The sequence below is a fragment of the Salvelinus sp. IW2-2015 genome, linkage group LG23 (genome assembly GCF_002910315.2).
Source record: "Salvelinus sp. IW2-2015 linkage group LG23, ASM291031v2, whole genome shotgun sequence".
Lineage (NCBI taxonomy): Eukaryota > Metazoa > Chordata > Actinopteri > Salmoniformes > Salmonidae > Salvelinus > Salvelinus sp. IW2-2015.
Window position 1 is genome coordinate 27,644,797 of NC_036863.1, and position 13,884 is coordinate 27,658,680.

Genomic DNA, 13,884 nt, shown 5'->3' on the forward strand with positions numbered 1-13,884 from the left:
CGTCTCAGATGTGGCCTACTATCTACATGATGTGTTATCAGGGTTTTTCAGGGTAATATCTGACGTCAACATACTTCAAGATACTGTTGGTCTACAGCCAATCACCAACCTAGGAAGCAACATTTATGCTGCTAGTCACATAGGCAATATGGTGTGGTGAAAGAGCTTTTCTCCTGTAAGAATACTGTATATTTAGCAGATGCTTTTATCCAGAGCAACTGACAGTCATACATGMACACATTATGTATGGSTGGTCCCGGGAATCTAACCCACTATCTTGGCATTGCAAGCCATGCTCTACCAACTGAGCTATAAGTGTGTTTATATATTTTTCAAATACTACTACTGTTTAAACTTTGTGTGGCTACATTTGTATTTATTTTATGGTAAAGAAAACAAGAGACAACGGTTAGGACTAAAGACAAGACAAAAAATAAAATACCCACCATTCCCTCCCCCCACCCACACAGAACCTGTTTACTGATCAATGTATCATACCAGTTCTCTTATTTTTTTCAATAATAGAAGATAATAGCATGTTAGCAATGTCCATAAATGAAAGCGCCCATTCACGCCATGGAAGAGAGTGAGGGTCTTGCCAACGTAATGCAACCATCTTTTATGCTGATGTAAATCCTGGTTAGCCATATTCCTTTTTTGCGAACCATAAATTCCATGGAAGAATTGCCATTTAGCAGAAGTGTTGGTGAAAAGGGAATATTTTTTGTTGTTGCAACAATGGTGGATAAAGACATCGAAACCTGATTCCGGAATAAGGGGCTTAGAGCTAAATGTTTCTTTCAGATGCAAAGAGTCTTCTTTTTGTGAGAACCAGATTTCTCTCTTCCATATATTTTCTATTTTTTCGCTTCCCTTTGACATAAACGGGCAGGGAAGACTTTGTACAGTTATTCATTGACAAACTCCTCAATTCAATAAATTGCAGGAAAATCTACTGCAGGGTCACTGAAAATGTTTACACCATATTATTTAGGACAGATTAATTMCTGTTAATATCCAATGACAATGTCTATGACAGGAACCTCCTATTGTGTGTGGGTTTTAACAAGGTTAACACCATGACAGTGACAACATCTGAGTGAACCTGCGGCTTTCCTTTTATCTGCAATTTATTGATTTTGGCTCATAGATTTGGAAACCCAAAACATTGAGTCCAGTTAAAGTATTTTGACCTCCATGGGACTACGTAGTGCACTCTTAAAATGTGGGGACAGCGTTGACGTTCCATTGGATCAATAGTGGGATTTAAATAGTATCGAGGGCATGATAGCATTGTCAGAGTATGTACAGTATACAGTCCACATTGGATGATAAATAAGCAACAGACAGGAACAACAAACAACATATTTACAACATAGCATGACCTGTCCTTTATTTACTGAACTGTGACTTCTGCGGTTGTTTTGTTCCTCCGACTCTTACACAGCATGCAAAAAAAGCATGGCGCTTGCTATGATATTATTTTGTCACATACAGCGGATATGTGCGGTGAAATGTTGCTTTACAGGGTCAGCTATAGTAGTACGGCGCCCCTGGAGAAAATTAGGGTTAAGTGCCTTTGACAGATTTTTCTCATTTTCGGCTCGGGTATTCAAAAGAACGACCTTTCGGTTACTGCCCTGCTAGACAACCTGATTTGCCTTAAAGCAGATGACCATCAAGTCCGACCATCAAGTCCTACCACCAGCAGTTGAACAGAGTTTGCCACTTATGACCTGATTTGCATCTCTGATGGGTGGATTTTCATCTCTGATGGGTTCATTTGCATCTAGTAGCTGACGCCGCGCCAGTAAAGCCGCTGAGCAAATCTCCTGACCACACACCGTTATCAATTTGGAGGGCCGCCGGCCTGCCAATTGCTCGTTGCTAACTGGTATGCTGTTAGAAATTTGGCAAGCCTGGAAGTGGGATTGTATTTTCTTYACAAGGGGGTGATGAGAGAAGTCTTGTTTGTATAAGATGGTGTGGGGTATGGGTATTGCTTCGAAATGAACAGATGATGAGTTTGGAGAGAGTGAGGGGGTTACTGTCGGTCGGTCGGGTTGGTCGGTGGGACAGACCACGCTTGCTTAATCAGCCAGTGGCTGACTGAACACAGCTAATCTCTGGACCCTTCCATTGAGCAACAAGGTTGGAGACTGACACAGAGAGATCAACAGTTTGGCAAACAAAAGAGAGGGAGCCAGGAGAGAAGGACTGGAACAAAGTCAAAGAAGGACACAGCGGACAGCAGGAGCAAGAGAGTTGAATTTGAAATAGAGGMGAGAAAACTGCAACAGCAAAAATTTAAGATTAAAAGTTAAAGATTGATAGAATTATTGTCATGGGTGTGGCCACTTAAAGCAGTGAGGCACAACAGCAGAGACAAAAGCAACTTTTGTCTGGTGGTTAGAGGGGGAGGGTGACAGATTTAGGAAGACAGGGGGGGTCAGAGGTAAAGGGGTCAATAGAAAGACTGAGAAAGACACTGAGTGGGAGCCGTTCAAGAAGAGAAGGCCAGAGAACTCACTCATGAGGCAGAGGCAACGGTATGGATAGATAGAAGCTGGCAGACATAGTAGCATATCAAGGGGGAGAGGGGACAGAGAGGGCTAGGCTGAGTCACATACAGGCAGTCGGCATGGGGATAAAGGGCAAGGCGGCTTTGGCCATCGTGGTTCTACTGTTCTTCCTCGGCTCCATGTGGCTCCGTGAGTAACATATTTGTCTCAAGCTAACACYGAGGGGAGGCTGTGTGTGTGTTTTAGAGAATGTGTGTTACTGTGACTCGAGCTAGCTGCATGTGACTGTCTGTGAGTGGCTGAGCATGTGGCCTGTACAGTAAACWTTCCATGTGTTAGCCATATAGTGTAGMTTTGTTGATTTACACATGCTTCATTTGTTTGGAATATATAGAATAATATCACACGGTGTCTGCTGACCTGGGAATCTATAGACGTTTGTTTTCCTCTTGTGGTGGTTAGGCTACGTCCAGGGCCGGCCCTAGMCTTTTGGGAGCCCTGAGTGTGATTTGGTTGGGGGCCCCCCACCTAAYGGGCAAAACATTTGAGTGGCCCTCCTAACATTTGAGTGGTCCCCCTCTTGACTATGGAGATAGATTTGTTTTGTTTTAAAGTAYATTTCCTTCAATTTTACACATTTTGCCATGGGGAGTAGACAAGTTGTTGCAGTTTAAAATCAAGTTTGCAGCAATTCTGCACATTTTGTCATGKGGTGAGAGAAGTTTAACAATTTTATAAAAACTTTCTTGCAATTCTACTCATTTTGCCATGGRACAGAGAGAATGTCCAGTTCTACAGCAAATTGTTTGCAATTCTACACATTTTGCCAAGACGTATACCATGTTAATGATGAGCAACTAACAAAATCAAAGGAGGTCAGGGCCCCTGGGCACATGCCCYGTGTGCCCATTCGGTTTATGACCATAATAGCTTGTTAGATTAATTTACCAATCTAAAAATTGTAAGCTGACGTGGCTAATTGAGTGACTGTCAGTGACTGACAAAACAAGATAAAAACTGCTGATGCACAAGCAAATTTCGAAATTGCATCTTGTGTATTCTACTATTCTCTCAACAGTAAGTTTGAGACCCATACTAAGTTCCTAACTTCAGAAAGTATTCACACCCCTTGACTTTTTCCACATTTTGTTGTGTTACAAAGTGAGATGAAMATTTATTTGAATTGTCATTTTTGACAACGATCTACATAAAATACTCTAATGCCAAAGTGGAAGATTTTTTTTATTTTATTAATGGGAGAGAAAAAAACGACTGTATCTTGATTAGATAAGTATTCAACCCCCTGAGTCAATAAATGTTACAATCACCTTTGGCAGTGATCACAGCTGTGAGTCTTTCTGGGTCTCTAAGAGCTTTGCACACTTGGATTGTACAATATTTGCCCATTTAAAAAAAATAWAAAAAATATTCAAGCTCTGTTAAGTTGGTTGTTGATCATTACCATAGATTTTCAAACGGATTTAAGTCAAAACTGTAAGCCACTCGGGAACATTCAATTTTGTCTTGGTAAGCAACTCCAGTGTATATTTAGCCTTTTTCGAGGTTATTGTCCTGATGAAAGGTGAATTTGTCTCCCTGTGTCTGGAAAGCAGACTGAACCAAGTTTTCCTCTATGATTTTGCCTGTGCTTAACTCTATTCTGTTTATTTTTATCCAAAAAATCACGAGCATAGCCATAACATGATGCAGCCACCACCATCCGTGAAAATATTAAGTGGTACTCAGTGACGTTGTGTTGGATTTGCACCAAACATAACGCTTTGATGGCAGGACAATTCTTTGCAGTATTACTTTGGTGCCTTATTGCAAACAGGATGCAGGTTTNTTGTGTTTGCTAACTGGTGCTAGCTTCGTGGCAGTGGCGCTAGCTGCGCTAGCTGCAAGCTAGCTGTGAGGATCAGAAGTAGTGGCTCAGGGATTACGGCAGGAATCCGGCGTTGTTGTCGAGAGACAGTCCGATGCTGGTAAATTGGTGAGTAATATCCAGGCTAATAACAGGGCTGGTGTCTGTGCAGAAGGTAAAAGCTGCTAGCAGCGGCAAAAAATGGCTAAATTAGCTTGTAGCTGATTTAGACCAGTTGTGATGGATTGGCAGGGCTCTGTGTCGGCAAAAAAAGGTCCAGGCCAATTGGCAAAATATGTATTGTAGCAATGTTGTTGATCCATCCTCCGTTATCTTCTATCACAGCCATTAAACTCTGTAACCGTTTTAAAATCACCATTGGCCTCATGGTAAAATCCCTGAGTGGTTTCCTTCCTCTCSGGCAACTGAATTGGGAAGGGCTCCTGTATCTTTGTAGTGACTGAGTGTATTGCTACACCATTCAAAGTGTAATTAATAACTTCACCATGCTTAAAGGGATATTCAATRTCAGCTTTTTTTTACCCATCTACCCTTCTTTGYAAACCATTGGAAAACCTCCCTGGTCTTTGTGGTTGAATCTGTGTTTGAAATTCACTGCTTGACTGAAGGAACGTACAGATAATTGTTTGTGTGGGGTACAGACACTATTATTGCACACAGAGTGAGTCCATGCAATGTATTGTGTGACGTGTTWAGCACATTTTTACTCCTGAACTTATTTASGCTTGCCATAACAAAGGGGTTGAATACTTATTGATACACGAAATTTCAGCTTTTCATTTTTTATTAATTTGTAAACATTTCTAAAAACAATTCCACTTTGACATTATGGGTTATTGTGTGTAGATCAGTGACACAATCTAAATGTAATCCATTTGAAATTCAGGCTGTAAGGCAATAAAATGTGTAAAAAGAAAAGTGGGTGTGACTAGTTTCTGAAGGCACTATATTATACGTTTTTGGGTCGGGGGCCCCCTAGTGGCCGGGTCCCTAAGCGGCCGCTTATGTYGCTTATGCCTGGAGCCGGCCCTGCTGCTCTCTATACCACATACCAACACACCTAGCTACTCTACACCATAATCAGGGCARGCTTGGCTTCTCTTCTAACTTCATAAAGCACCATAACTTTAGTTGCAGTGAGGAAAACATGCACTCAACAAAGGTATTGAAATAGAGAAAGAGAGGAGGGAACCACAAAGAAACATTCCGTTTACAAGAAGTTGACTGCTGTTTATGCTGCAAGGATGTATGTGAATTCAACATTTGTTATACACAAGTTTGCAATAATCAATTTTATGATGTATGTTATTTAGATCAACAGGGTAGCCTATTGTCATGCATCTCCCATTATCATAGATGTCAGTCTCATGATATGAGATGGAATGCATGAGTGATTTAATTAGCCTTTATTACTCCCATTGGGTGCACCTTGCCCCTGAGGTCATGACCGTGTGTGACAGCTTGGTAGAATATTCTGAAAGAAGGACCATCATATAACTTAATGATTATAAATKATGTCTGTCTAACAGAGCCGAGTGAGGTTTTGTCACTATTCTGAAGGATTACATGTTTTGGTTGCACTTTATTTTACAGTAAAAAAATTACCAGGTATTAACTTAGAAATGACATGATTAATGATCATTATCGTGTAATAACCTACACRTGTACATTAAATGTTTGATTTTGTACTAGTTGGTTACAAATACGAAGTACATGCCAGTGGATACAGTGCAGTAGAATAAAGTGCTTGTAATGTTTCTGTGTGCATTCTTTGACAGACCATAGCTACCTCTCCTCCYACTTTATTGACATAGAGATGAGTAAACACATTTTCCCCTGATCTTTGAAAACATTGTATCTTAATCTTAGCAGTTTTCTTTCTCTTTACAGAAGGAAGTTTGGATTACCAGTGGGACTCTTGTCTTAAAGGTTACATTCAGATAAACAGTGTAAGTCAACAAGAGATAGAACTATGGTAAAATACAATTACAACCTTATTCTAAACCTATTTGCACCGCTGGATTTTTTTGGAATGAACTTAATAGGGACCACCAAATTTACTCACATTAACCTCTCCTCTCCCTTTCCCACTCCTCTTCCCCCATGCCTAGCCTCGCCATCTGTCCAATGGCAGTGAGGCTGATAGTGATGAGGACGGGGCCATATTGGAGGTGTGTCCCGGTCAGACGTTCCAGGTGTCGGAGCTGCTGTCTCACCTGCTGGCTGCGCTGGGACCCACCAATGACGTGCTGCTGCAGCCTTATCTGGCCAGTTGGGACGAGCTTATCAAGTAAGCCCATCAGGCAGGACATGCAGACACAGAGACCAGACTCCAGACTCCAGTCAATACACTCACTGGCTGAATTAAAGGGACATTCACATCCGCTTGGATGAACCAGGCTGAATGAACTCTAAACAGAGATGTGGATTATTTGGGCTCTGTGTGGTTGTTGATTGCTTCTCTCCTCCTGCTCCATCCTCTGTGACAGGTTCATGGAGGCTCTTGGACCGATGGTTGGACTCATATCTCAGGAGATTGAAGCCAAAACTTCCATAATTCGTGACCTGACCCTGCGGGAGGCAGGTAGCAGCGATGAGGGAGAAGTGGGCCTAGCCTTGGTGTTGGTGTCTGGTACCAGAGTGCATGGTGGTGGACAGGAGGAGACAGAGGCCTCAGTGGCAGCGCCAAGCAGTGCCTACCTGTCTTTGCGCTCTATGATCCACACTGAGTTGAGCCGGGGCCTGGTAGACTTCCAGCAGATGACAGAATCTGGGTGTCGTACTCTGCTCCGGCTGCACCGGGCCCTGTTGTGGCTGCAGGTCTTCCTGGAAAAGCTGGGGGAGGGGCCTGTGGGCGGCCGGTTGCGGAGCCCCTCGGAGCTCTGCCGTGAGGCCTATCAGCACACCCTGGCCCACCACCACTCCTGGTTCGTACGCAGGGCAGCGGAGATAGCCTTCATCGCCATGCCTGAGCGGGGCTTCTTCTACAGGCTGGTGTGTGTGACGAACCAGGAAGAGGCCAGYGTGGTGCTGAACAGGGTGGTCCGGGCCATCGGAGAGGTGTATGACAGAACTCAGGGGGTCCTGGAGGAGCATGGCATGCTGGACCTGCCGTAGGAGAAGAGCGGGGGGGGATTCTGTTTCTGAGGGACCAGCCACGTCTGGACATTACAGTAATACTCTTTTCACGCTACTGAGCCGAACCAAGCTGAACTGAGCTGTACTGTGCTGGCCAGGTTACGCATCCATCATGGTTGGAATTATGCTGGTAAGGACAATGTGAAAATAAAATAGCAAAACCAGCACATTACTGTTCGGGTTTGCATAATAGCATGAATTAGGTCTTACAGTCTATCCCCTGGTGCCTTGTTCCATATGCTGTACTATCTTTTATCAGGCTAAAGTTCCCATGTGCGCAAGAACAATGAGCTGCTCAAGTAATCATGAGTGAGTGCTCTCAACAGAGTTTTCCTAAAGGGCCAATTTGTATTAGGGGCCATATGACCAAAGTGCTGGTGAAAACAATCAACTGAAGCTAAATGTCTTCATTGTACAATTGATAAGTCATTGTCATGTCACTGTTTGTCTGTGTGAGATCACGCACTGGACTTGTTATGGTGTTGGAAGACCATAGACTGGTTGAAAAACAAATCAAATCAAATGTATTTATATAGCCCTTCTTACATCAGCTGATATTTGAAAGTGCTGTACAGAAACCCAGCCTAAAACCCCAAACAGCAAGCAATGCAGGTGTAGAAGCACAGTGGCTAGGAAAAACTCCCTAGAAAGGCCAAAACCTAGGAAGAAACCTAGAGAGGAACCAGGCTATAAGGGGTGGCCAGTCCTCTTCTGGCTGTGCCGGGTGGAGATTGTAACAGAACATGGCCAAGATGTTCAAATGTTCATAAATGACCAACATGGTCAAATAATAATAATCACAGTAGTTGTCGAGGGTGCAACAAGTCAGCACCTCAGGAGTAAATGTCAGTTGGATTTTCATAGCCGATCATTGAGAGTATCTCTACCGCTCCTGCTGTCTCTAGTAAGTTGAAAACAGCAGGTCTGGGACCGGTAGGTCAGTAATCTGAAAACAGCAGGTCTGGGACCGGTAGGTCAGGGTTCCATAGCCGCAGGCAGAACAGTTGAAACTGGAGCAGCAGCACAGCCAGGTGGACTGGGGACAGCAAGGAGTCATCATGCCGGGTAGTCCTGAGGCATGGTCCTAGGGCTCAGGTCCTCCGAGAGAGAGAAAGAAAGAAAGAAAGAGAGAATTAGAGAGAGCATACTTAAATTCACACAGGACACCGGATAAGACAGGAGAAGTACTCCAGATATAACAAACTGACCCTAGCCCCCCGACACATAAACTACTGCAGCATAAATACTGGAGGCTGAGACAGGAGGGGTCAGGAGACACTGCAACGTATCATGAAAAACAAGTAATGTATCATGTATTGTTGTAAATTCTGAAGATGCTGCCAATGTAATTCCATAGGTCAGTGATTGTTGTAAGTGTTGTTGTATGTTGATGCGTAATTCAGCATTGCCATCATTGAATCAAAGGCCAATCACAAGGCAAAGGACTTTGTCCATGCCCCACATCGTGATTATGTAATAATTTTATATGGGATCATTTGTGAAGATCTTCTAGGGCTGCTGGACACATCAGATGGACTTTATTCAGGGTTCTCAAAACCACATTTACAATGCAGTGATTCACTGATCTTAGCTACTGTTGTTGTCATGGTTTAGGTACGTATGCATTACTACAAATTTGACACTGCAGAAGGAATATTTTTGATGTGTTAAAATGTTCTTAATGAGTCTTGCCTGGCTACCCAAACTCCTTGCTCCGGCCAAACGAACAGACGTTCGTTTCTTATCTGCGTTGAGTCTGGATCTGAGTACCTCCCGTACAATTTTGAGAATGGAAATACGTTCTAGACCAGGGATGGGTAACTTTGATGGGGGTGGGGGCCACAAAACATCTGAACTCATCATGGGGTGCCGCAGTGGCTCACTGGTCTGCGTGTCGACATCCATACCCAAACATGCAGTCAGAAACAACCCTAACCTTTTGGGGGATCCTAAGTCAAATCTTCTTAGGGCGTGTGAGCAAAACAGCTAGAGGAGAGAAAGTTTGTTTTAGAGTTMATTTCCTGCAATTCTACACATTTTGCCATGGGGCAGAGATAACATTCTGTTTTAAAGCAAATTCCCTGCAATTCTACACATTTTGTCATAGCGTTTTTTATTTTTATATATGATAGCTGATTTAGTGACTAACAAAATCCAGTGGGGCCCCCCAGTTGGTAATTCGACCATGATTACTACAAGTTTAGATAGCTGGCTAGACTAACTTACCAACCTAAAATATGTTAGCTTACATGGGCTAATTGAGTGCATTGAGAGAAACGGATGATTTTATCTGGTTGGAAATTGATCCGTGGGCCCTGTTCTAGACCATCTGATTGGTCCCAGGAACCGATGGTTTGGGCCAGAGCCAGAACACACGTTGGTAAAGCAACGTTTTGCAAATTCGTCTGGCTTTGATACTCTGATTGTTTAGAGATTATCCATCAGCTGATTACTTTGTTTTTTTTTATAACAGCCCTCATTTTGACATCAACACAAATTACTTAAATGATTGCAGCAAAGATGTCATGGCGACAATGTCATCGGGCATAACGGTCGTCTCACACCGAACTGCGCAAGTTCAGGCCGTCAAATCAAAGGCACTCCTTCGAGATAGTTGTTTTTGACAGAAATGAAAATGTCAGTTTGTCACTAACACGAGGTTGGAGTAAACACATGTTCAACTGCTTAAGACATTGGCTCAAATCTAGGTTGTGCCTTCAGATTTCGAGAAAATTAACAACTAAGAAATCATTTTTCACTTCTCAAACCCCGGACATGGTCTGTTTCACAAGCGTTCCCGGAAGTCTCGCGATGTTGCACCTCTGTGTTTTAGAAACTCTGTGTTTGCAGTCTGACTGAACTATGTAGCGAACTAGTGCAGCGGAAGAATTCTGTTAAGAGTCATCAGGCAGGCAAACGTGTTATATCAGGGCCCTTTGATCTTATGTTGCAGTACTACAGTATATCCACCAGAGGTCATAGTGTACTACACATGCACATYAGTTTCACTGAACCCTGAATGCTAATAACAGTTAGTGGCAAAGTCATTTATATGAACATTTGTGACGTAATCACTTCTACACCACAAGAATTTACCCTCCCTTCGCTTGGACATACATGCTGCGAATGGCATAATGCCACCATTTTAAGAGATTTTTCAATGTAAACTACAATTACTTTTTTACCTAAGAATATATATTTTTAATTAACTGTAATTTAAAAAACGAGTTAGATGAACCTCTGTCATACAGTAATGTTATGTTTAGATAAAAATATTTATATGTAATTCATGRGATTGAGTATGGAGTTCCATAGAAGTGTTAATGGAAAGAGTCCAAACAAGCATTATGAGGAAATTAACTGGGGGTTAATGAGCACATGTGGATGCAAGCCTAATGTGAGAGATCAGCCGCTTGCGTACACTTGATCACACTATTTTAAACCCACAAATGCCTCTAATGCTATGTAATCCTTGCTCTCTTTTCCTGTTGTCCTCCACTGGATCCCAATCCCAGAAAGGATGGATTGAAGGAGGGAGAGAGAGTCAAATTCTGTTGTAATCTTGTAAAGTGGTCAGAGCAGAGTGAATGCGTCAGAACCACTATGACAGTTTAACAACATGAAGCGCTGTCCAATCATAGAACAGACAGTCGGATACTAGCACATTTACGTATCTTGTACTTCTTATGAAGATAGTGMAAAAATGTAGTGGTTTTGGTTGATTTGTCTCGAGGTTAATATTATACATTGTAACGCAGGTGATCTACAGTACAGGCCAAAGTCTTCCATGAAAGGTATTTATGCTCGGGGTACTTGGCTAGATGTCATGCCCAGAGGTGAGGCTAGGTAGGTGGCCACAGTCTGCCAGAGGAGAGCAGAAAGCAAGATACATGAGTGTTGAAGGAGCTGCCTAGGGATTGTCATGGTGAATAAGATTACATTAGATTACATGCATCTGCCTGATTGTACCGCTTGACTCCACCACTCCCTTACTTCCTCTTTCCCCAGAGCCTCACTCTATTGGGCAGCTTCAGCTGTATACAAAACCAGTTTGTATCTGCCAATCATTTCGTTTGATTACTGTYGACGTTTACAAAACTAACTGTGGAAGTATTTGTCCATTGACTTGTGAATGATTCTGTTACAGGTGTCTCCTTTTACTCAAACGGTCAAATATTAGAATACATAAACTTCCTCTTATGTCAGTGTTATGTCATCCTGTAGACTCGAGGGTATTATTTCAGACTGTCTCAGACTCAGTGTCTGTCTGAATGACTGATTGACTGACTAAAGGATGGATGAGCGCAAACAGGCACACTGAAATGTGAAACATAATCTGAGGTGAAATGATCGGAAACAAGGGAACAAAAACAGACCTATCTGGTTGTTTCTGTCAATCACATTTATTGATTTCTCTTTCTTTTTTTTACAATGAACATAAGCAAAAAAATGATATACATAAAATAATATACATACAGCAAAAACATTATATACATACAATAATATACATACAGCAAAAAAATAATAAAATTATCAGCCAATTCATTTTGGGTGAGACTATCCCAAAGTGTTTCAAAGGAGTTCTGCCTTAGATCGTTTTTAATAAGCTGTCTGTCTGATTCAAGATTTTCAGGGACATAACGTTTTTATATTATTTTTCAGGAGGACCTTTAGTGAAAAGCTGTCTTGCTGCTTAGAAGTGAGTTTGAAACAAATAGTTCACACTAGTTTCCACATGCAGTGGACACAGGCAAGTATTGTGCTGTTTGGGGATAAATCCTTTGCAGTTACTGTAAATATGCAGCTTTCTATTGAATCAGTGTAACTGATCAAACCAATACCAGAAGAGGATGCCCTTCTTCATCTCATCATCTTGGTGCCCATATAAAGACATGCACTGTTCACCTAAAAGAGTAACCAGTAGACAATGACTTGGTATGTGTTTAATCATCAAGTTTTCTTCAGTCTCACTCAGAATTCTGAGATTACAGGTCGAAAACCTACCAGGTAGCACCTCTGTCTTAATACAATACAAAGCTAATACATTATTTCCTCTTTACAACAAAATAACAATAAAAATACTTTATCTTTTTGAAAACAAAATCGTTATGTTTCTATTGTTCAATCTTTAAGACGCGCATTAGCAAACATAAGTATATCTATATGTGAATGTAATATTTCCATGTTCTTTGTGTCTTCTTCCTCACGCTCTTGATTATTTATGTTACTATACATTTGTTGCAGCCATTCCARGAATAAAAACAGCCACACAGGAAATAAATCTATTGCTTTTTGAAGAAATTTCCAAATGATCACTTAAAAAGGGATATATGGAGATATTATTATATAACAGGTGACACTGGGGAACAACACGATCTGTCCACCAAGAGGCACTGTTGTCATTTAGTGAAACATGCTCCTTCTGTGTGTATCATTATGTAAGAATAGGACTGCTCATGAAATGACATTCACACATCATTCTGAAACATGTTTTAAATGAAATCCTTTCTCTCAGAAAGATCTGTGGTCTGGCAGTTGCAGCACGTTTTTTTTCATACTATTAAAATTCTCATGAATATCTTTGGTTGGAGGGAATGTGGCAGGACTAATCTTGTATGTAGCAAAGAAAAGCATTCATTTTGCCATCAGGAATATATCCACATATCTGTAAGTGCGTGGCTACACACATCATGGATAGTATACACATTTACTTGTAGATTGAATTGTGAATGGAATGGGCTCATGCGGAAAAATGGCTTGTGGTACAACATGGCAATATGTGGGTCACATGGATAAAACCCTGATAATATTATAGTGTAAAGTAACTGTGGAACTAAGCACATACCATAGTCTTTCCTCACCTGACATATTTTAACAGAAAGCATGGATGATGTGTGTGTGTGTGTGAGAGAGAGAGAGAGAGAGAGAGAGAGAGAGAGAGAGAGAGAGAGAAAGAGCAAAAGACAGAGGGTTGACATAAAGTGGAACTACAAAGAGAGGAAAAAGAAGGGGACCTGTTTTGGATTATCTGACCAGATTAAGAGTGAAATGAAGCGTGACAGAGTGGAGCAGGAATGATAAGGAATAGGTAGCACTAGCACTGCTCAAAAACAAGGACTATTGGTAGGCTACATGCAGCATGCATGTTCAGCATGGAGTCACTTTACTTTGTTCAATCACTCCTATATACCTCAACATGCATTATACAGCACATCTATCAAACAAAACATAGTATTACTGTCAGTCTTGATGATGATATTACCGAGGCACCACTTCAACCCAAATGAAGGAGAATGTATTGATATACAATACTGACAGAGAAGAATAGGCCCTAAAAGT

At 41.7% G+C, this 13,884-nt stretch overlaps 1 protein-coding gene across 2 annotated transcripts; it reads left to right on the top strand.

Annotated features, from left to right (window-relative positions):
• Positions 1-1,298: 1,298 nt before the first annotated feature.
• gltpd2b (glycolipid transfer protein domain containing 2b) lies at positions 1,299-13,123 on the top strand. Of its 2 annotated transcripts, none has more exons than XM_070434460.1 (4): positions 1,299-1,894; positions 6,298-6,382; positions 6,519-6,697; positions 6,897-13,123. In XM_070434460.1, exons 2-4 carry the CDS (start codon positions 6,380-6,382, stop codon positions 7,522-7,524), a joined length of 810 nt encoding a protein of 269 aa, XP_070290561.1. In that variant the 5' UTR covers positions 1,299-1,894; positions 6,298-6,379; the 3' UTR covers positions 7,525-13,123. The 2 variants fall into 2 exon arrangements, with proteins under 2 accessions (XP_070290561.1, XP_023824773.1); XM_023969005.2 differs by lacking the exon at positions 1,299-1,894 and adding an exon at positions 1,921-2,711 and having other exon boundaries at positions 6,298-6,356.
• The last annotated feature ends 761 nt before the right edge of the window (positions 13,124-13,884 follow it).